The 23,685-nt window shown below is 41.9% G+C and overlaps 1 protein-coding gene across 9 annotated transcripts in view; it reads left to right on the forward strand.

Annotated features, from left to right (window-relative positions):
- Nucleotides 1-23,166, forward strand: part of ADGRD1 (adhesion G protein-coupled receptor D1) — a 259,978-nt gene extending 236,812 nt beyond the window's left edge. For all 9 annotated transcript variants that reach the window (XM_044990191.1, XM_044990190.1, XM_044990192.1 and 6 more), the window contains 4 exons: nucleotides 12,601-12,727; nucleotides 13,745-13,786; nucleotides 17,557-17,649; nucleotides 19,877-23,166. In XM_044990191.1, the coding sequence (XP_044846126.1) occupies nucleotides 12,601-12,727; nucleotides 13,745-13,786; nucleotides 17,557-17,649; nucleotides 19,877-19,972 (358 nt within the window). In that variant the 3' untranslated portion in view covers nucleotides 19,973-23,166. The remainder of the gene's footprint in view (nucleotides 1-12,600; nucleotides 12,728-13,744; nucleotides 13,787-17,556; nucleotides 17,650-19,876) is intronic.
- The last annotated feature ends 519 nt before the right edge of the window (nucleotides 23,167-23,685 follow it).

The raw sequence follows: 23,685 nt of genomic DNA on the forward strand, positions 1-23,685 counted from the left end.
ATCATTTTTGCTGGTATCATTTCATTAATAAAGATCATTACGGCTGTTACGGTCAGGAGGTCATTTTCAGAGTTCAGCTCCTGTGGGTGGGGTGTTGTTATTTTTGCAGAAATGTCAGGCACAGGCTAAAACAATTTTTTTCCCATTGGTCAGTTTACAAGCATCATTGACCTCAAGGTAAGAAACAGAAACATTTGGTAAACCTATAGATTTCCGATAAACAGCTTCCTGATGCTTCTCCGTGAGGCTTTTTTCTGTGTCTTTTACTTCAACAACCGCTGCTGTTCTCAGACCTCACCGAGGTCAGTTGTTAATCAACTGAGCAGCATAAGTAAGAAAGGCACAAGACACACAATGTCTATGAAATCTTCTCTGAGCACAATATGACATATCTTCAATACAGGGATGTCTACACTGTGATTAAAAAACCCGTGGCACCGAGTCTCAGAACCCAGGTCAGCTGACTCAGGCTCATAGGGCTCAGGCTGGGGGCTAAAAATTGCAGTGTAGACATTTGGGCTGAGGCTGGGGCCTGGGCTCAGAGACCTTCCCCCCTTGGGGCATCTCAAAGTCTGGTCTCTAGCCCAAGCCTGAACATCTATACTGCAATTTATTCCCACACCCTAAGCCCTGCAAGCCCAAGGCAGCTGACCCAGACCAGCCACGGCCCTGCCGTGGATCTTTGTCAAGACATAAGTTGATATCGGCCTCATAGGGTTTCTCTCCTCTGACTTATACCAGTGTAAATCAGTAGTAACTCCACTGAAACCAATACCATCACACCTATGTAAAGCTGGCCCGAGGAAAGAATGAGGCCCAGAGGGCCAAGTACACAAGTTATATAAATGAGTCTAAATTGATGTGATGTGCATTCTTCCGGCCACCTCAATGTGCTTATTTCACCAACATAAACTTCCTCTAGAGCCTTACTTAGGCCGTGTCTACACTGCCACTTTCAGTGCTAACATTTTTGTCACAGCACAGTGTAGACACTGCAGTAAGTCGACCTAAGCTATGTTTACTCCAGGTACGTTATTTACGTAGCTGGAGTAGCATAACTTAGGTCAACTTACGGTAATGTAGACAAGGCCTAATTGGCTGTAAAGGATCTCAATTGATGCAAGGATGTCTAACTTACACCATCATACATGGTCCCTCTGAATTTGGCTTGGGTTCCCTGTCTTATGGTATTTTTCAGCATGCCCTTTGTGTTGAAACCTGCGTCACTGTTAGGTTTGAGATCAGCTGAATGCTTTCAGATTGCAAGTGCCCCTGTAAAAGGTAATGGCTTTAAAATCACACCTGGTTTGTTAGAAGGAGAAAGGAGAACACTAAGAGTTTTTTTGTTTTATAAGAAGGATGACTTATTGAATTACAGATTTATGAACTCTGGGTCTGCCACTGTGGTTTACTGCATGGAAACGAGAAAACAAAAGATTTGTACTGCATGATATAACACCTATAAAAATGATTCAGATGGTTATAAACAGACCAACTGTGAATAGCACAATGGGCCTAATTTCAGGATCTCTTTTCAAGATGACTCATGGAGATTTAGCCAATTTACTCTAATTAAAACTAGTAAGAATAGAGCCGCTATAGATCCATTCTTCAAACAGAGTACGCCCAGACAATAGAGGATGGATAGGGAGCTGTGATGAGACGGAAGCTTCACCTTGGAACCATTTGATATGAGATGGGATAAAGCAAGGAAGAAATATATTGCAGGGAACTATCCTGCAGAGATGGGGTAAGGAAGATGGCCTAGATAACCTAGAATGCTCTTTCCCTATCTAACTGTATGGCTCTATGATGAAAATTGTGATGAACAAACCATTGCCTTGCTTTTACCAGGAAGCTCTCCTAATTGATGTAATGATTCTGGGCCCAATTCTCCAACCCTTACTATCCCACAACTGCTTGCCCATCCCAGAAGCACCACGAGGGCACACATCCTATGCAAAATAATGCAAACAAATCCTCCTGCAGACTTTGTTATCTGGGCTGATAGAGAAATGTTGTACCATTCTGGAGTGCTTGATGTGCAAGGTATAATCAGCCCGTGGAAACAAGATGACTAACGATAATTACACATTGCCTCCTTCAAGATAAAAGCAAGTTGACCTATTGAAACACTGCAGTTTAGTTTTCTAACAATAAATGGAACCCCACTTCCCATCTATTTCCCTGAGAAGAACAAAGTACCCCTAAGGAGAAAGAGGCTAATTTTCTTCTTGCCCTCTTTGCCTTATTTGTTACCTCCCCTGGCAGCAATTCCACTGACAGCTTTCAAACGGGGGCAAAACAATCAAGCTGGAGAAATAAACAAACGAGGTTTGCATGGGAAATTAATAAATCTTCAACATTCTGAAGCCCAGACCCTGTCCTGTTAAAAATTGCTTTTAGATTCCATGTGCGTTTCTGAGCCCTTGATTATTCTGACTTCTCACCACAGCCATCAGTACCAGCTGCTAGGGGAATTCATACTTCTGTCACCCAATTTCAAGTCCCCTAATAAACTTCTCCACGTTATTTGCAACCATGATTGTACATTATTTGGACTCATGATTCATTGAACATGTTGCTATGCAATTAAAAAAACAGTCTGCCAAGACTGTTTTAAAGAACCATACCACTGATGAGTGATTTGCTGTAAATGATCATACCCTCAAAGTGGTGTTCCAGTGGTAGTCCAGCGGGATGCTAGACAAACCTTAAGTGCTTTGCATTGCCCATTCTTGTAGTGGTCATTATGGGGACAGGGAAGATATATACTCAGTTACCCTGGGGCTGAGTCAGTGACTCAAGCGATGAGCAAATAGAGATGGGGCATGACAGGCAACACTATACAGACACAAACATAGCTCTTGACTGCTTAAAGCACAAATATATGGCCAGTCTCCAAAGGGCTCAGTTCCCTGTGAGAACAATGGAAACCCTCCCCGCTTTCCACCTCATTCACAACAATGCAAGCTGTTGGGTGCTGAGCTCTAGAAAGTCTTGTCTAAAGGATACAGAGGGGCACAAAGACCCAAGGAAACGCCATCAACCCAAACCCTATTGTTGGAAGCATAACAACCTCATGCTATGAGATTAGGTTCTTCAGTGTTTTCTCCCACACCTTTCTTCAAAGGCAAAGGTTGGTGAAAAAGCAGGGGCCATCCTTAGATTTGGGTACAGAAGCTCAAGAGCCGTTAGAGAGAGAGATGATGTCAGCAAAGCTGAGAAATGAAGGAGCAATAGAAAAAAGAGATGGAAAAGTCCCAGTTCAGAAAAAGGATTTGCCCAGGGAGCTAAATCCAGCCAGCCAGGACAGTAAATCTGAGTGTTTGATCTTCAGTTCATTGCTTCAGCTGGGGAGAAGGCTGGGGCGGGGAATACTTTATTGCAGCAAACATGACTTTCTATAAAAAACAAGATTTGTGTTTCGTAGTTGAAGCACTGGGATGGGAGTGAGCAGACCTGGGTTCTATTCTTACCTCTGTCACTGATCTGCTGTGGGACCTTAAACAAGTCACTTATGTTCTGATTATTTCACTTATAATTCCTAGTGCGCACGCATGCGCGCACACCCCCCCCCCCTTATATTCCCGTCTAAACACATTCTAGAGCATTTTGGGGAATGCCTGGGGAAACTGAGGCATAGTGAAATCGAGGGCCTGATTTTCAGAAGTGCTGAGCATCTGCTACCAGTGACTTCCTATGTGGTTATTCTTGGTATTACCAGTGTTTAGAAGCCCCAAGCTTTCTTCATGGAGCTTACAGGCTAAATAGACAAAGGCTGGAGAGAAAACAGAAATTGCCCAAGGTCACCCAGTAGATCCGTGACAAAGCCAGAATTGAAAGCCAGGTCTCTTGATTCTGAGACCAGTACTCTATCCACAAGACCAAGGGGCCTTCTGGAGTTCATAGATTAAATTAATTCCTGAAAATCATGCTCCAGTTGACTTGCTCAATGAGTTGGTGGTTGAGCTCGGAGGAGAACCAAGAAATTTTGACTCTGAAACCTGTCTTTTGACCCCTAGTTTACATTCCTTGTGCTGGTCAAATTATTCATTGTGACTATTTTTGGGTGTGAATTTAGCTCATTTTTATTTTTGGGTCATAAAGGGCCTGATCCCAAAGACTCATTGATATCAACCAACTCTGGCTCAGGTCCAAATGGTTTGTAAACCTATCCACATTTCTGTGAATTTGTTTGTAGCAACACACTGGCTCCTTTGCTCAAACGATTTCCAGCAAATGGATTTTCCTAATATTGTTCAGCTAGACTGTTTGTAGTGGGCGATTTTGCTCCCTGACTAGATGATTAAATAAATAATAGCAAACAACAAAATGCTCTTGTTCACTCATGACTCCCACTCTGCAAAGAATAGCCTTTCCTCACACATCAGTAAGGATAAAATCCTGAAGACTGGTGAATACCAAGCATAAAAGGAGGTAAGAACATAGCTGAATTGAATGGCAGTTAGTTCTGTCTGTGAAGGAAAGTTTGCAAACTGTTTGTTTCACAGATTTTAATCAGTTCTTAGGTTAGAGTTTGGTGATTACAAGTTGTAGCAAATTGGGAACAGTCCAAGTTCATCTCCTTCCACTATTAATCTGAACTCTGTTAGATTTTGAGAGAGCTGCTAGTGGTGGGTGTCTGAAGTAAACCGCAAAAAGAGAAAATTCAGTTAAAAGGACCATTCGTCAAACTAACAACGTGACTTGCTATGGAAAAGTGTCTGCTTTTATAGACCATACCTCTTCCTGCTATTTATATAATCTTGGTTTATGGGTCTCAATTTAGTCCCTAATTTAGCAGACAGGATGTCTGAAGTTGTGGAGATCAGATGCCTTAAACGGATTAGCTCCTCATATAGAACCAATAAAACTGATCTGTGAGTTATAGATCCCATTCTTAATAGCAATACAGTTTGGCTTCCTGTGAGCAGTAAAGCTTCTTCCTGGGGCTGCTAGTTCAATCACCAGTATTTGATATGGAGTGTGTCCTCAGAGCAATAGGAAAGAGGGAGAAATTAAATAAGGGCAAGAAGAAAGCTCTAGTGAGTAGAATTGTTCCAAACCAATTGCAAATATAAAAAAAACCTATAAGGTCCGACCCTGCTTCTTGGCAAAAGTCCCACTGAATTTAACAGCAACAAGATTGAACACTTATTTCATATTATGTCGTTGACAGAAATTATATCCCACAGGCCCTGACCCCTACATTTCTTGCACACCTTGCCATCAATGGAGCTAAGACAGATTACACCAGCTCCAGGATCTTCCCCTCACGTTCCTATTGACCAGGATTTCAGCTAGTATAAATCAGTGTAGCTTCATTGACTTTGTTGGAGCAATTAACACCAGCTGAAGATCAGGCATTGCCTATGCAAGGATTGGATGTTATGCAAAGTTGAACAATAAATAGCAACCTGAGAGTCAAACAAAGACTTAAGCGGGATGACTCAGATGAGGAAGGTTACTCTCTTAAGTAAGGGTTATAGGATTGGCCCCTAAGAGGAGCAGGCAAAGGAGACAAGGTTTTGGGTTATTTAGATGGAGATTTAAAGAGATGGAGAGTCAATTAGACAGACAGTTCAGGAAAGGCTGATTGAGGCATCAGGAACTATAAAGTTGTACTTGCAATAACATTGTTCCATATGTGTGAAGGGAAAGAACAGAAAGGTGGCAGCAAGTCCATGGAGGGGTTTAAAAGGAGGCTTTTTCAATACCTGGGCCCTGATTTGCAGGATTCATACAGGTAGGCCCAGTGAATAGATTTTGCACAACCTGCCAGCAACTACCCTGAAGGAACCCCATGGATTGCAAGGGTGCCAATTGCAGCATGATAGCCCTATGCAGTACAGATTCATTGCTGTTGGCTCTTTAAATAAAAAAGTCAAAATCATTCTTTTGGCTCTGCATAGGAGTTAAATCAGCCCACATCGAAGCATCTATTGCTGAACAAAGCTTTGCACAGCTTGTGCCTTCTGTGTAACTTGCAATCCATCCATTCAGATTGTTATCATTTTGACACAGTGAGAAACAATTCCTAGCAGTACAACAGGCTGATAGATACACTGTGCACAAACAATAATATTCCAAAGGCTGCGAAACACAGACTGAATATAAAAATGTAATCAGAACAAAAACAGCTCTGCAGTTCCCAGAAATCACCTGTTAACGAAGCAATAAGTGGTACATATTTGTTAAAAGAAAATTGAAAAAGAAAGTAAAAAGGAAGAACAAAAGCAAATCCCCCCTGGGTGCCAGTTCTGTCTTGCTCCCAATCAATTCAGGGCAGGGCTGATCACCACATACACGGCCACTGGAAGCAGACATTTGAATGGAGCTAGACTGTGAGACAGCAATAGGGATTGAACTTTTATCAGCTTCTGTGAGAAATAAACCCTTATATGGCTTCTAAAATTCTATGGGGCAGCTCATCACCACCTAGAATGTGCCCATGCAGCTGTCTAAGTCCTCCCTTTATGCTGCCTGCCCACATTTCTCCTGCAAGCATGGGGAAAAGAAGACCTTAAGGACTAGATTCACCAAGAAACCAGCCATGCTTAGCACGGCCACAGCTAACTTTTCAGCACCTAGAAAAATAACACGGATTCACATGCTTGGGCTTCCTATACAATGAATGCATAACAATAGGTTCCTCCCAATGGGGTTCACAAAGGCCAGCAGGCTGGGTGGCTGCCTGCCTAAGATAGACAACAGGAGATGTCAAGGAGAAAGGAGTGTCCTAAGTCCTGCCCCTCTCAGGGAGTTTGGCTTTTAAATCCAGGCTGCAGGGAAGCGCCTCCCTCTGCTTGGGATTCTCAGCTGCAAACCCTTGTTTGGGAATTAGTCATTTACAGCATTTCTTGGATAACTTGTAGCCCAGTGGTTAGGGTACTCGCCTGGGAGGTGGGAGATCCTCCCTCTGCTGAGGAGGAGAAGGGATTTGACCAGGGATCTGCCAATGCTCAGGTGAATGCCCTAACCACTGGGCTACGGGATATTCTGATGCTCAGAACTTACCTGTGGTGTTAGGCCTCACAGGCATGTTGGTCAGAAGAACACCCATCATCCCTTGGTTCATGCATCACACTGGGGTAAGGCATTCAAGCACCTGCTGAGGGGCTGGAGTGCTCATGTGCAGAGGCAGAAATGGAGGCACCTAAGGAATTCTGCAAAAAGTTAGGTGCTGAATGAGCCTAGGTGCCTACTGGGTTTGGTGGCAGTTAAGTGGGGGTACTGTGAATCTCAGAGGTGCCTGACCCTGGGATTTAGGTGCCTAAGTCCCTTTGTGAATCTGCCCCTCCCCCTGGCACAAGACTCTACATTTGAACTGGCCGGTGGGGAGTAGTGATCTGCTATTGGCATGGGAAAATAGGATATTTAACCCTTCCCTGGGTTGTGCCTCTGAGCAGCATGACTTACCTGGACTGCTCCTGGGGCGGGGCAGCTACATGGCACCTCTTTCTCTGCACTAGTGGTAAAAGACAACCTACATCTATATTAATTGAACAGGGCATTGCTTATAGTCATCCAGCACAGCTGGGCAACAGAAATCAGGCTTTCCCATTCAGTGTCTTGAGATATCAAACTCAGTATTATCATCCTGGTTACCCAACTTCGTAGCATAAAATCCAAAGGACCATGTTGATGCATTGTTAAGGTTGCTCAATCTGTATATTCAAACACCAGCTAAGGCTCCAAAAGCAACATGTACTTGGCTGTGTTGTATGGTTTAAATTATTAGGGCTAGTCTCCTAAACTATTCATGTAGTCAGAAAAACAGGAATAAAACACAACATATATGTGTAATGCATTCGAATTAACAAAGCTAGGGGACCTGTATCTTTTGCATTTTCTGAATTTTTTTGACCTTATTGTTGCTTAATGCAGCTTTTTGCATTTAATTTCCTATGCATTTTTTTAAAGGTCAAAAAGGAAATGAAACAAGGTTTGGGGAAGTGGGGGCAGAGGAGGAGGGAAGAAAATAAAAAAGGTCAAGAAAAAATGCTGCCAAGCTCCTAGCCTGGTTAGTGAATCTCATAACTCCTTGAGCCAGTCATTCACACTTAGGGTGAAATTCACCCGTGCAACAGACTGGCATAAGAGCTATGCACCACTTAAGCAAAATAGGTTTTAAATAGGATGTAAGTGACACACAGACCTTGTGCTGATCCTCTGCATGGAGTGAATTTTACCCCTAAACACCACCCAGTTTAAATGGGTGTGTACTTAAAAAGATGCACATGTATGGAGTGCCTCTCTAATTAGTGTTCATCTCCTGCCTTCATACTGCACATGGTCAATGTTCAGTCTTCAAAGGTCTATGACCTTTGTTAAATCAAAACCTGTTAAAAACGAATGGCCAGATTTAGTATTTAGGTGCCTAAAGAAGTAGAGAGACGCCTAACTGATAGGGATTTATAAAAGCACCTAATTGAATAAAGCACTTAACTCCTGTTGACTTAGGGCTGGTCTACACTAAGGGGAAAAATCGATATAAGATACGCAACTTCAGCTACGTGAATAACGTAGCTGAAGTCGAAGTATCTTATATCGATAACTTACCCGTCCTCACGGCGTGGGATCGATCTCCGGGGCTCTCCATATCAACGCCGCCACCGCCGTTCGCGGTGGTGGAGTTCCGGAATCGATATAAGCGCGTTCGGGGATCGATATATCGCGTCTAGATGAGACGCGATATATCGATCCCTGAAAAATCGATCGCTACCCGCCGATACGGCGGGTAGTGTAGACGTAGCCTATGACACTTAACCTACTTTGATGCTTTTGTACATCACACTACATGACTATCTATATGGTTAGGCACCTATATACCTTTGTAAATCTGGCCCAAACTGACTAGTCCATAGTTTTCACAGAGTCTAGCCCACATGTCAGTTTTCATGTCATTCCCTCTTACTGAAGCATTGTTCAGATAGTATGTTTAGAATAGTTTTGCAATGGGAAAAGTGCATTTGTTGTGGTCAAATGACTCCAAATATGGCTGAAGTCATTTTTGCTCAAACTTAAATTAAAAATTAAAACAAACTCCCCTTTTTTGAAGAAACCAAACAGGGACAAGTTTATCCCCAAAGGCAAATTTCATAACATTGGATGTGTGAGAGACAGCAGATGGGTACCAGTGATGGGTTCATAATGGAAAGTGTTTTTAATATCAGATTAAATGAGAGATCTAAAATGTCTAAATGTCCAGATTCCATTTTCTCCATGTTTCCTAAGGCCCCTCGCCTCCAATGAGTCCTATGCAGGTGGACCCCCATTGAAATCAGTGGGGCTCAGCCCAGTCACAGGGTTTTGGTTTCCCCCACAAGAGTTCATTGCAATGTGTCAGTGGGAAATATTTCCTGTGTTGCTGTTGAAGTGAAGGACTTTAGCCTTGGAAAAAAATATCATCCTTGCATCATGAAATAATTCTGCACCACTGATCAAGTTGCTCTCAAGACCAGCTTCTTTGAAGTGTCTATTGTAAGTGAATAATAGACCTCGGGGTTTATTGTTTTCCTTCAGTTCCTGGCTGACAGACCCTTTGCAGAATCAAATTGAATTGTACTAAAATATTTGTGGCCAAGGACACCAAGCTTCTCATTAATACATACATTTTAAGTAATCCAGGCTTTCTTCTCTGACACAACCCTTGACTCCATGCAGTGTTTCTACGTATTCTTTTACTCAAAAACAAAGATTTGTTTACTTGGGTCACTGAGATGACTGACTTGGCACTTAGTATTTAAAGGGATTTTTCCATTGAGTTATGCCAGGGATAGGCAACCTATGGGGCACCTGGCATTGGCCACTGTCGGTAGACAGATACTGGGCTAGATGGACCTTTGGTCTGACCCGGTATGGCCTTTCTTATGGCACGTGTGCCAAAGTCAGCACGCGAGCCGATTTTCAGTGGCACTCACACTGCCCGAGTCCTGGCCACCAATTTGGGCTCTGCGTTTTAATTTAATTTTCAATGAAGCTTCTTAAACATTTTAAAAACCTTATTTACTATACATACAACAATAGTTTAGTTATATATTATAGACTTCTAGAAAGAGACCTTCTAAAAATGTTAAAATGTATCACTGGCACGCGGAACCTTAAACTAGAATGAATAAATGAAGACTTGGCCCAGCACTTCTGAAAGGTTGCCGACCCCTGAGTTATACAACAGCCTCATTTTTCTCCTGTTGTTTTCTGTAATCATCATGGAGCCTTGCCCTAACAAAAGATATGCGGCTGTAGGCACTTCTCTCCTGCATCTACACCCTAACCCCACCAAAGGGGAAGTTAATATTGCTTGAGACAATATTATCTCCTGCATGGATTTCCCATTAGCAATCTGCAAGCTCCTCAGTGATGCAATAGTTCAGAGGGTGGGCTGGTTCTTGGCTCCACCCCACCTTCCCTCAATATTCCCATCCTGACCTACTGATCTCCAACTTTGCCCCAGTTCAGTAAAGAACTTAACTTTAAGCATGTGCTTAAATCACATTGGCCTCAATAGGAGTTAAGCATGTGCTTGTATTTAAACACATGTTTAAGTGCAATGCTCACTAGGAATTGGATTACTCACTTGCTTTGGGGACTTGGGGCCATGTGCCGTTGTTAGGACTTAGACAGCTCCGGGAAGGAGGAATCTTTTTTCTCCACTTCCACTCTCCCCAACCCAGTTCCACCAGCGTTGCTTCCCTCTGCCAACAGAAGGCAGCATTTCTTCCTTGGTATCTTTCAGGATTTCAGTAATTTGAGGTAAAGGGCATGCAAATCTCCTGCTCCTTTCCACCTTGCATAACAGAACTGCACAGGTGCCAGTTGGCTAATAGGCTTTGTGCCCATGAAGAAAACTAGGAGGTTTTTCCCCAGTACTTCCATGAGAGTTTTAAGAGCAAGCCCTTGCTGAATACTTTCTGGTAGTCCAAAGCTTTGGCCCAGACATGTCGCTGCTGAATCTTTTGTTAAGAGAAAATGGCTTGTGATGGAGTCACTATGTACATATTCACAAGCCACCTGGCTTCACTCTAACTCAGACCAACTTTCAGCAAGAAAATAAAAAAATAACTGCAAGCTAATTTGTTGTATATTGTAAGTTGTATATTGTTTTAACTGAATGCAGATGGAATGAGCTGTTCTCATGCTTTCCATACTTAGAAACGGACCAGATACTTTTTGTTCAATGCTCTTACAGCTGCTACACTCAGTATTGATGTTTACATGCACACATGAAAGTTTCTTTAGTACAATTTATTGCTGAGAGTCAGTATCTCTCAAGGAAGTAGAGAGAACAATGCACTGAAAAAAAAAAAAGGACTTTTGGAGAGTAGACAATTATGTAAGATAAACAGTAATGCTTTGTGACTTCAATTTGGTCAGAAGTCCATGTCCTACATGCTGGCTGGCCGGTGTTCTGGTGCAGCAAAGACATCAGAACATCCTGAGTTAAACCAGCAAACAAATCCCAGAACCGCAGATTACCTTTCTGGAAATGCCTGATCATGCAAGATCTCAAGCACCCCATGTGAGGTACTGAGCATGCTTAATTCCTTTTGGTGATGAAGATAAACATCTTGTAGGAGATTGAAAGCATGTTGCACCTCACACCATTGAGCCCTAATTTAGAGGCTGTAGGTGCAGAGATGTAAGGCCTAATTCTGATGACACATCTGTCTATATCCATCTGTTGTCTCTTGTCTTGTACTTAGATTTTAAATCCCTTTGGGGAAGGACTGTCTTTTTGCTCTGTTTGTATAGCATGTGGCACAATGGAGTCCTTGTCCATAGCTAGGGCTCCTCAGCACTTCAGTAATAATAATAAATAATAATATGGTTCGTACACAGTCCCCACTGCCATAGTATCTGAATGCCTCACAATCTTTAATGAATTGATCCTCACAAAATCCCTGCGAGGTAGGGAAGCGCTGTTATTCCCATTTTTACAGCTGAGGAACTGAAGCACAGAGGCAAAAAGCATGCAAAGTATTTTAGGCACCTAATTTCCATTGCTTTCAATAGGAGTTAGATACCTAAATGCTTCTGGGACGGACAGACTAAGCAACTTGCCCAAAGTTACGCAGGAAGTCTCTGGTGGTGCTGGCAACTGTATCCACAGCTCCTTAACCACTGGACCATCAATCCTCTCTACTTATATATGGATGCATGAGCACTTGACAGGAGTGGTCTCCCTGAGTTCAGTGGGCTTCAGTTGCCCATAGTCTGGAAGGCACTTTTGGATCCTTGGAGAGGAAAGCACTATATAAAATTGAAGATATTATTTTTATTTAAGTGCAACCAATGCGTTCTTATCAAATGACTCATAAGAATAATACTGATGAAGTTCTTTCTATGTTCTGTGAACATAAATATGTCCTACTTCATTTTTTTTCAGTGATCAAAAGCTGACATGGCTAATCATTTATACATCATCAATAAATTTGAGCAACAATCTGATGGCATTGTCTGGGAGAAGATTTATTTATTTTTTTTGCAATCACTTGCGTGCCAAGAAATAATTGATAAAAGTCTCCCCTCGGATGTGTTAAAAACATACTGTTTGCCTGGCAGTTCTGTTAAATTTCCTGTCATTTTATCTTTCAGGTTGACAGCTAAGGCAGTTGCTGTATTGTTACCGATCTTGGGAAGTTCATGGATCTTTGGAGTTCTAGCTGTCAATGACCATGCAATAGTATTTCAGTACATGTTTGCAATATTCAATTCCTTGCAAGTAAGTACATAATGCAGGCTCTGGGTGTTCAGACAATAGCTGTAGAGTACCGCGAGCTTGCAACTGACAGATCTTTAGCAATGTTTTCATTTGTGTATATTTTTCTGATCTTCCGTACCCCTTTATCTCATAATCAATGCTATTTCTCCAGTCTCTGCATAGACAGTGAAAATACTGAGCAATTGAGTGAGGCCTCTAACAGCCACCAGATGAACAGGCATTGAACACTGCCCTTGACAGAGTTTATTCAAATTTCAGTTTCAAGAGAGTGAGGCATCAAGGACTAGATTTAACAGTGGATGCACCACTGAAATTTTTCAAGTTTGTAAAGTCAGTTTAACATTCTGCGATCCCGAAGGAACCAAATAAGACAATCCTAAGTGGCTGGGTAGATCTCATCAGATTGAGCAACAGGGTATGCGTGTTGCATTTGACAAAGGTTAGTAGGAAAGAGGCCCGCTGATACATACAGCACTTGTGATAGGAGGACAAGGTAGAAGGGCCCTGATCCACCGAAAGCATCCCTAGGCAGGAAAGGACTTAAGCATTTGCTTATAGTTAAGCAGGTTCTTGAGTGCAGACATACAAGTAAGGGCATGTTTAAGTTCTTTCCTGGATCAGAGAGGTAAAAGCAGCACTTGTGAATTTTTTGTTTATCTCACAAAGGAATTCCACAGATAATCAAACAGATAATACACCATAGGGTCCCAGCTAGAGCTGGTTGGAAAAGAGCTTTGATTGCCAACAACTAAAATATTTTTGATTTTTAAATTTTTGGATTTGGAGGCAGACACTTTCTGTGAAAATTTTGGTGAAAACCCAAGTTCCTTAAAAATAAAGTAAAAGTTTTAGATGGAAAATTTTGACCAGTAGCCTAATGTTGTAACTGATTAAGTTAGGGAAGAATTTGACCCATTCATGCTCAATTGTAAATTTAGGTCTATTGCACCCATGCTTAGTGCAATACTTCAAGTAATAACCTGTAATATTCTTCTTCCCTTTTTTGGTTTCTTTTAGGGATTTTTCATCTTCCTGTTTCACTGTCTTCTGAATTCAGAGGTATGCCCTTTATTCCTCAGTCACAGTTGCTTAGCAATGTGTATGTTTTTTATCGTCACTGTCATTACAATTTATGAAATCTTCAGGAAAGTAGGAACTCGGTAAAAAACTCAAGTGCCATGGGCATAAAATAAACAGCGAATGAACCCATTATGGGCACTTGCCTTGTCACTGATATTTGTAAGTTTCTGTGGGAGAAACATGAAGCTATCAGTGATTTTATGGTTCAGAGGACTCCTGGCCAACATGACCCCACTTTGTAGCACTGTAAGTCATTTAGCGCATTTAACCTAAAGAAGCAGAGTTTCCAAATATGTGATGATAGATCAGAATTCAAGTCTAAGGGGAAACGTACTGCTTGGGCATGGATGGAGACTTGCATTCTATGGGCAACATTTCTGAAGTGAGAATGTTTGGGTTTCAGAGCCAGAAGGGAAAATAAATATTAATCTCAACAAAACAAACTTTTAGAACTCACTAATCCCTTTATTAATGAGAAACCAGAGTAGAACATTTCCCGGGGACTTTTCTTGGCAGGATGCAACGTTTTTTACAGTGGACTGAAGGGGGGTCTTTTCATGCAAGGACTGTGTCACTGGATTGACTCCTTTAGAGCCAAAGCTTTAGCCAGATAAATAGGCCTTGCACAGGGAATTTCTACATGGACTGGAGCAGCCAGAATGCTCCCCTCTCCCAGGGCACTGAGCATAAAAGCCCAGCAATATGCCATTGTTACTGTAAATCGAAGGCGGCGATGGAAGTCGCTGTCAATGCCATGTGGTTGTTTTAATCAGTGGATCAGCATATACACATATACCAACTACTGACCACTCTTCTGCTTATCCCATGCCTCTTCCCTCCATGCTACACATACGCATTGGAACCACTCCAGTTCTTCAGTGTTAAGGGCCTTCTCTGCCTGTCCAGGAGCAGGCAGGACATGGTGCTTGCAGTAATCAGGTATTTGCTGAACACCATCATCATGACCATTGTTGAATGTAATCATGGTCTCTGCCCCAATGACTTCATAGTGTTGGGACCAAGTACTGACTTCTCTAGTTGCAGTGGGATCGGAAGGAGACGCCAATGTGTAAAGCTAGGAGGGCTGGTAAAAGTTAAGAAGGAAAAATATTTAAATATCCTATTGTTCCCTGTGCTCAGAGAGCCTCTTTCTCTCCATGACCCAGCTGACTCCCAGACAAAACAACCCAATGGCCAGATATTTATATCTGACTTGCTACTTTTAAAAAACAAAACAAAACAAAAAAACAACCCAGCAACCTACTAAGGAAGGGAATTCATAAACTCCTCCAAGTGATCTTAGAGGGACTAGGTACTTCAGAGTCTGAATCCCTGGCAAACGGCAGAAATGAGCAATTGCTTTTGGAGAATATTTCTTATTAGCTCCACTGTACAGTCTCTATGAGGGTCTCTATTTAAAATAGACCTTCTGAAAAAACTTTAAAAAAAATGCTTTACTCCTCAACACTCTGTGTAACAGGGAGTCCCAGACATAGGAAAACAAAACTGCTAGCAATATTTCGACTCAGTAGGGTAAGGCAGAGATATAGGATTTTACAAGCAATACATAAGACCTGTTTGAAGAAATACTGTAAAAAATGGCAGTACTCTTGATTGCCTGAGGACCCTGGCAATGCCGGAACTACAGAGCAGACTGCATCCTTTTTTACCAAGTTATTTTTTGTTTTGTTTTTCAAAGTAAAAAGGAGAACAGCAACAAAAGTAGAGGGAGAATATAAACAACAATTATAGCATGCAATCACAGCGGGAGAAATATAAAAATGTACATATACAGCACAACAGGAACTACAAATATACAGACCATCTTACCCAAATTTGAATTGTAGCTGTCAGGAAAACTAGAATATGTTTGTGTATTTTTAAAATCGCCAACCATTGGCTCCCTTCTGCTTTCAGAATGGCAAAACTGCCACTGACTTCAAAGGGTGCCAGATCAATACAGTGATAATTAATTCTCTCCAGATTTACTAAGTCTCACAGATTGACATGCCACTGAGCTAGTTAGTTAATTGTCCTGTTTTTTCTCTACTAGTGTTCAGCAATTAGCATTTTGTAAATCATGCTGAATTCTAATGTCTAGGGGGTGGTATGGCTTAGTGATTAGAGCACTGGTTCTATTCCTGGCTCTGCCACTACCCTACTGGGTGACCTTGGGCAAGTCACTTCCCTGCTCTGTGCCTCCATTTCCCCATCTCTAAAATGGGAATACTGATATTTCCCCTATATTAGCATTTAAGAATCATGTTTAATTGCTTTGTCACCTCCTAAAATGGAAACACAATAAACGGACATACACCCATCACCACATTTCTGGGTGGCATGGTTATCCAAGTGGAGAGAAGTTGAATTTCATCAGAAAGCATCATGTAGTTCATAAATATAAGGATACATGTAAGGCTGTAGCTAGGGTGGCTAGTATTCTGTTCCCTGCCACCTGTAAATGTGATCAGACCCTCAAGTGCCAAATTAAAGGCAATGCTTTTAGAGAATGACAAAGCAGCACTAGGGCTTAATGACATGAACAGTCCCATTGATTTCAGGGGGGCTGTTTGACTGAGAAAGGTGAGCTGGAGTGGCATGGGGATATGAGCCCTGTTGTCACTATGAGGACATACTTCTTTAGGACTTCAGTGGAGCGGTGGGTATTTGGAGGATCATGGTGGGCAAGTTTTACATTGACTTCAGTGAGGCCAAGATTTCACCCTGTGTGTGCAAAGTGAGCATTATTCTTAAAGTGTGAAATTCACCTCTGCCTGACTGGCCAGCATCTTTAAGTCCCACTCCGGCTCTCCAGATAAGTGATGCCTAGGCCTCATGCTGGAATTTTAGCTATGTGCAGTCCTGCTCTGAAAAGTGACTACGTAAGATGGCAACTTTTGCTCAACACATCCCTCTGCATGTTAGTGACAAAAATAAATACTTCTTCCCATTTTTACTTCCACGGAGCCAGCACAGCATTGGGGGAGCAGGCTGCATTCTAGTCTGGCTCACAACCATCAACACAATTATTTACTAAGCTCCCAATGCTGGGCCAAAGCCTCTCTGCATAGACACCTGTTCAGCCATAATATAGAAGGTGATGGAGTTGCACTAGTGTTACTTGATTATTAGAATCTGCAGGGCTGGCAGTTTGGAAAAAAACAACTGCCTGGATCATCTCCCGTAAGGGAAAAACTTGCCAGGAGGGGTTCTGGAGAAGGAATTCTGATATCGGATCCCATCAGAGAGAGATGGGTGTGCCTGTGCATTGTCAGGGTTTGCATCCAATGAAAAAAGAAAACAGGGCCCACCTGCAAACTTGGTGACTCACATAGAACCTATGGGATCCCCGGAAGACCAGGATGAACTGCACAAAGCCCCTTGTGTCTCTGGGGGTGCACCTGGAGGCCACAACCATTGATGGCTCCTGGCAGAGCAGTTACTTTGGAACTGCACGGAGTCCAGGGAAGTGCCCCCCTGAGTGCACAGATTAGCTGATACAATCAGAGCTTATATTTTTACTTATAAAATATGCAAATCTGATCACAGACCTATTGATAAACACTAAAATGGAATCCCACAATATTATTATTATTACTATACAGTAGAATGGCAAATATTCCATAGTAATATATGCATATGAACCCTCATCCATTTATAAAATAAAGATAATACTTTGTACCTGAAAATAAATAAAACAAGATAAGGATCATAATTTCCTGACCGCCTTCTAATGCCTCTTTCCAAAGGTTAGAGCCGCCTTTAAGCACAAAACCAAGGTGTGGTCCCTCACCAGTAGTTCCATTCGCAACATCAATGTGAAACCCTTCAACTCTGATATCGTAAGTACTCTCATCAATGCCATTTTTACCCTAATGTACTGGCTGGAAGGTTGTAGAGCAAAGCTCTGAGACTAACTGATTTTTTGGTTCCCTGGCAATTCTGGGGGAAAAAAATCAAAAGAATTGTTTGATTTGGTCAAGCTGAAGTTAAAAACATATTTTATGGGGGGTTTTCAGCAAAGTGAAAAAGTTGGAAAAACTTTATTTTGTGTCCAAGGAAACATTTTTGTTCAGCCTGAAACTATGTTTCATTTTGAACTTTTTTAACACAAGCAAAGGAATTGAAGGGCTGCATTTACAAAACCAGGGAGTAGAGCTGGAGAGAGGCCCAACTAGGGTGACCAGATAGCAAGTGTAAAAAATCAGGACAAGGGTGGATTCAAACCCGAGTCTCCCACATCCCCAGTGGGTGCCCTGAACACAACGCTAAAGTGGGTGGGGGTGTGTGTCTCTCCATCCGTCCTTCCCCTTCACAGCTTTGTGTAGCCCAAAAAATTTGAAACGTTTCATTTTCAAAACGTTAAAAACGATTTGTTTAGACCTTTCCAAAACCTTTCTTTTGTTTTGACTGAAACATTTTGCCCAAATAGACACAATTTTTGGCCAAATATTTCATTGGATCCGGATTTGCATTTTTTTTGGGGGGGGGGGGGGAAGTTTCAGCTGAAAAATATTGCCCAGCTGTAGAGTAATATTGTGGAAAGAAAGATGAGATGACAGGGGGCACAGAAGTTAATTAGCACTTGTCTCTACAGTGTGTTCTATAGCCAGTGGTGATGGGCAAGTGTTGTGTTGTGACTATAGGAGATACTCTGAAAGCAGAGGACTAAATTCTGTTATCTGACAAGCCAGTGAGTAAAATTTCTAAAACGTCAGTTTTGGGGCCTGATCCAAAGCCTACTGAAGTCATGAGAGTCTTTCCATTGTCTTCCATGAGCTTTGACCCAAGCCCTTACAGAGTTTTCTTGCTATTAACTTCAGCTGATGACCATAGTTTTTGGTTAGGGTTAGAGCTGGTCAAAAGTCAGAATTTTTGTTTCATGGGAAATTTCGCTATTTCAAAATTTTTGAAATTTTCAACCAAACAGAAATGTTGCAATCATGTTGGTTTCAGCCATCAGCTGGCAAGGCCTCCAGGATTCGTGATTCCAGGGCAGCCCTGCCATGCAGACTCCCCCAGGGCCAGGGACTCCACGGCTTCCTGGCTCCATGGCTTCCAGACTCCAGGGGCCAGCTGGCTCTCCAATGCTCACAGTAGTTGGCTCCCTGACTGCCCGACTCCCACAACCTTGGAAGCCAGCTGCCCCAAGATTCGAGCAGGCCTAAGATTATGGAAGCTCGGGGGCCAGTCTGCCTGGCGGGTATGCCCTGGAACCACAAACCCTGAAGCCTGTCCCAGGACTTCCAGACTCCCGGCTTTGTGGGGGGGAACCTGGAAGCCCTGTGTGCCCCAGCTAGAGGCTGGCTGTCGGGCTCCTGTGCCAGCTGATTCCCCAGGCTGCCTGACTCGCAAGGCAGCAGGCTCCCTGGGCTGCAGGGATCAGTCAGTCCAGGCAGCCAGCTGGCCTCAGAGTCTGGAAGCCCTGGCGTCCCCAACCCTGGGGAGAGTCTACATAGCAAGGCTGTCCTGGAGCTGCAAATCCTGGAAGTCCAGGAGTCCCGACTCCAGGGCAGTCCTTCAGGTGTGCTGCCAAGGAGTTGGCAAGGTGGCAGGGAGAGATGTGAAACCTGCCTGACAGGCTGGGTTCTGCCTGTGTTCCTTCATGAGACTTGTCAAAAGTGACAAGTTGGCATGAAACATTTTGCTTTTGACAAATTGGCATTTTCTGATGCAAATTTGTTCCAGCAGACAATTTCCAACCAGCTCCAGGCAGAATACCTTTACATTTGAGTCCTACGAATGAACATTTGTATAAACAAATCAGTGTGTATATATGCATTCCTCTCTCTCCCCCCCCACTCAAGCAGGGCTTAAGTTGTCTTGAGACAAAAGAAATTTATTTTATGAGAAAACTGGCTATTAGAAATGATAGCTTCTGAAATGATTGGCAGTGATCACTGAATAATACCCGACAATACATGTTAAATGGCTTCTTTATGGCTTGTGCTCTCAAGAGTCTAAGGTAATGTGGAGTCTAGATTGATGCCTTCAGGCTTTCATGTGCTCCAGTCAATAGCGATTTACCAGAAGTAGTAAATCTAGTTTCAATACTATTTTGTCTTCCAGATGACTGGGAATAGGCCGGGTACAACTCCTACAAAGATGAACACCTGGGACAAGAGTACTAATTCAGCCAATCGGATTGATTTATCAGCAGTCTGATATTAGACCCAGATTCTCTCTGAAAATCAAGCCATACCTTCAGGACCTCCAATACAGCCCCCACCATTATTTTCTCACCATTAATGCCAGTAGCAACTGCTCTTCTAATCACTGCCTAAGAAATTGGAAATTGCCACATTGCTTTGCCGAGTATGTACAAGTCTGTCCTCATCTGCCTCCCTTCCAGTGTGTAATGCAACCTACCACTTGGCCATTAGCAATAGCTGCAGAGTAACTAGCACTACTATACACTGGATGGTTTTGTCAGTGACGATGACAACACTAGAGATGGGAAGGTTATTGCTATCGAAATCTAAAGGTCACGTACTTCAGGAAAGATGCATTTTTGTGCTCTGCAAACGAAATGCTTCCTATTGTGATGTTGTAACGGGACTATTCTTGTTTAGCTGTGCACTCTCTGTTTACATGGAATATCTTAAGTAATCAATTATCCCAGTGAAGCTTATTAACACCACATTCTGCCAACAGGCATTTCATTGGAACACTGTAAGGAAGCCAGACCTCGAGGGGAAAAAAGAAAAATTCCAGCCATTCAGCCCACTCTATAGACTTGGGACCTATGAAGCAGATATACACTATGTCTATATACACACAAACAACGTGTGCAATATATATATATTTTAAACACACACGCACACACAGAGCTAACTTTTTAGATATTCCTTTTTCCAGATCTGCAATATATATAAATGGCTCTGACTGCCCTGCTCCAACCCGCAATGTTAGTTTCAGTTAAAGGGCGATTTCTGTCTGCTGACAAACCATAATAGAAGCTAGTTGTCTCAGTCTTTCAGACAGATCAACAACGGTCCATCACACGCATTTCACAAATGGAATTGACCTGTAGCTTCTGGAAATCAAAACCCACACTGTGACTTATCTTTCTCCTTTTAGCGGTCAGAATGAGACACTGAATTCCAACAAAATACTGTGAAGGTAGCAAGACTGCAGATGGGTCTGTGTATTGGTATCCAGACATCTTTTAAACAGACTGCAAGACAGTCTTTTGTGATTTAAACTACTCAGCATGCAGCAGCTTTTGCTTCAAATACAATTATGTAGTATCTTGGGGGGGTGGGGTGGAGGGGGGACTCATTTTTCATTGGAGCAATGTCTTCCTGGTTCTTGTAGACTGTCAGTCGGTAATTGACTGAAGGTAGTTTGGACACACTGAGGCAGACCCTCAGGCACACTATTGTCATGACCACCCAGCGGGGTTGGTGGGGAGAGGACAAGGTGGCTTTTGCCACTGATACACCCCTATTCTCTTGAGGCTGGCCAGGGGCTAAGTTGGCCTCAAAAATATGCATCTTGCTCTATTTGCTCAGCCACAGTTGTTCCAAAGGGAACATTCCACCAGCTCAGTCTGCTCAGACCAAAACGATATTGCTGCCACGTCTTCTCTCTCCTAGCCATATCTCTAACCCCCCCACCCCCAGTGCTGCCCCATCTCACCCGGGGATTCCCCTTCAGTAGGCAAACCCCAAGTAGTTTGTGCTTGCTTTCCCAATGCTTTGTGCCACCAGCTGTAAGGGGGCCGATGATTTGACCCAATGTTTTCAAAGTATCTTTCCCCACTTAATTTAATGTTTATACTTTCCACAGTTAAGGCCAAGGTTGATACACCGAAGTCAATGACAATCTCCCATTGATGTTAGTGGGAGTTTTATCATTGATTTCAGGGGACCGGGATTTGTTCCCTAACTAACTAAAAAGGGAACCAAATTCTGCAGTTATTGCACTAACTTGAACCAATTTACTCCAGACGTACACAGGCAAAACAGAGCAGAATTTGGCCCACTGTGTCTATCATAAATACGTGTAAATACAGACATTTATTAACTCTAATCCTGTGAGCAAAATAATTCTATTTTGTTGACAGCTAAATGTAAAAGCAGGGAAAGAAGAAAGCTAAATACTGCAGTGGCTCTCTCTCTCTTTGTGCATAGGCTTGCTCTTAGCCCTTTAAGCATTGGAATAATTATTACAACTGTGTAAATATAGCAGACCCTTGTGGAAAGAGAATGTCTGTTCCAAAAGATACAATAGGAAGAGCGATTGGAGTATATGGAAGCAGGTTGTTGTAACAGAACTGTACTGTGATAACAGAGTTCAAAGTGTCTGTGTTGTGTGCTGATAAAATATTTAAACATATTTTTGATACTGAAGCACATTTTTTTAAAAACTGTGACCATGGATATAGATTTTAACCCTATTAGGCGATTTCTCTTCTAATCATTATGTTATAGTAAAAGTGATGTTGTGAATGAGTCACAGGAAATGTTTTTTTTTTAAAATCTGGCTTTTTAAATATTTATAATTCCCACTGTGCCATTTTCTCACTTTGAATGTAACTCCTATGCTAAATTTATAGCAGTCACCTAAGTTACTGTCAGTAGCAATGATTATCATAGATCCATTTGAAAATAACATTTGACATACAGTACAACAGCATCTACTATAAAGGGTTAAGTCTATTTTTTTATCCAGGTATAACATATAATGTGGTCCCCAAAATACAGGAATAGACTCAATGAATCATAAACATGATTTTTAAACACTTTGGAATATGACATAGATGTATTATATAAGGAGTGAACATTTATTAACCCATATGTATTGAGACCTATTGAAGATACTGCAATGTTTTCCAGTACGTAACCTGTGTCCCATGCTTTATCAGTGCATTTTGAACATAAAGTAGTATATCTTGGTTATGTCACGTGAGTTTAGGAGTTAGAACACTGTATTATTAGTAATGGGAATGGAGTTTCTTTTGTTTGCTTCTTTAGTTTCTGATAAAGTAGTAAAAAACCACAAGCATACTGTAAATGTCCACCCGCCCCCCCCCCCAGTCTGTTCATCTTGTTTGATTCTATGTATTTTTCACAGTTTTATTGAATGCAGAAAATATACTGAAATAGAAATGCTTGAAATGAATCTTCAAAAACAAACCCTGTTCTTATCCTCAGTCTTAAAGTATGAAAATCATGCAGTTTATTTATGGGCTTGTATATGGCAGCTTTTGCAGTATTTCTTTGGGACAGCATCATTTTCTCAATGGTATGAAATCTTAATTGAATGAGATGTGAGTTTTAAATTAGATTATGTAGCAAGAATGATTTTGCAAGTAAGTAATATGTTTTTTTCCAAAATAAAACAAAACATCTTAATTTTCTAACAAGATTTTGTGTTTGTTCCATTTATTCACATGGGTTAAAGAACACTGGAAATATATAGTTTCTTAGGGAAGTACCAACACTGTGCTTAAGCATATCAATCCTTACTCATGTGAGAAGTCCCCCTGAAACACTCATAACATGTGGCCTAGTATCACCAAGATACTATGTAGGCAACATTTTTGTTTTAAACTTTAAACTTTCTTAAGCATATTTTTAGAAAAAAATCCAAATTTGATTTTAAAATGACCAGTGATGGAGAATCCACCAAGACCCCTGGTAAATTGTTCCAGTGGTTAATTACCCTCACCATTAAAAATGTACACCACATTTCCAGTCTGAATTTGTCTAGCCAGTGGATCATGTTAGACCTTTCTCTGTCAGATTGAAGAGCTCATCAGTAACTATTTGTTCCCCGTGTAGATACTTACAGACTAATCAAGGATTCACGTAGTTCAGGGGTTCTCAGACTGGGGGTCAGGACCCCTCAGGGGGTTGTGAGGTTATTACATA

The sequence above is a fragment of the Mauremys mutica genome, chromosome 16 (assembly GCF_020497125.1).
Source record: "Mauremys mutica isolate MM-2020 ecotype Southern chromosome 16, ASM2049712v1, whole genome shotgun sequence".
Lineage (NCBI taxonomy): Eukaryota > Metazoa > Chordata > Testudines > Geoemydidae > Mauremys > Mauremys mutica.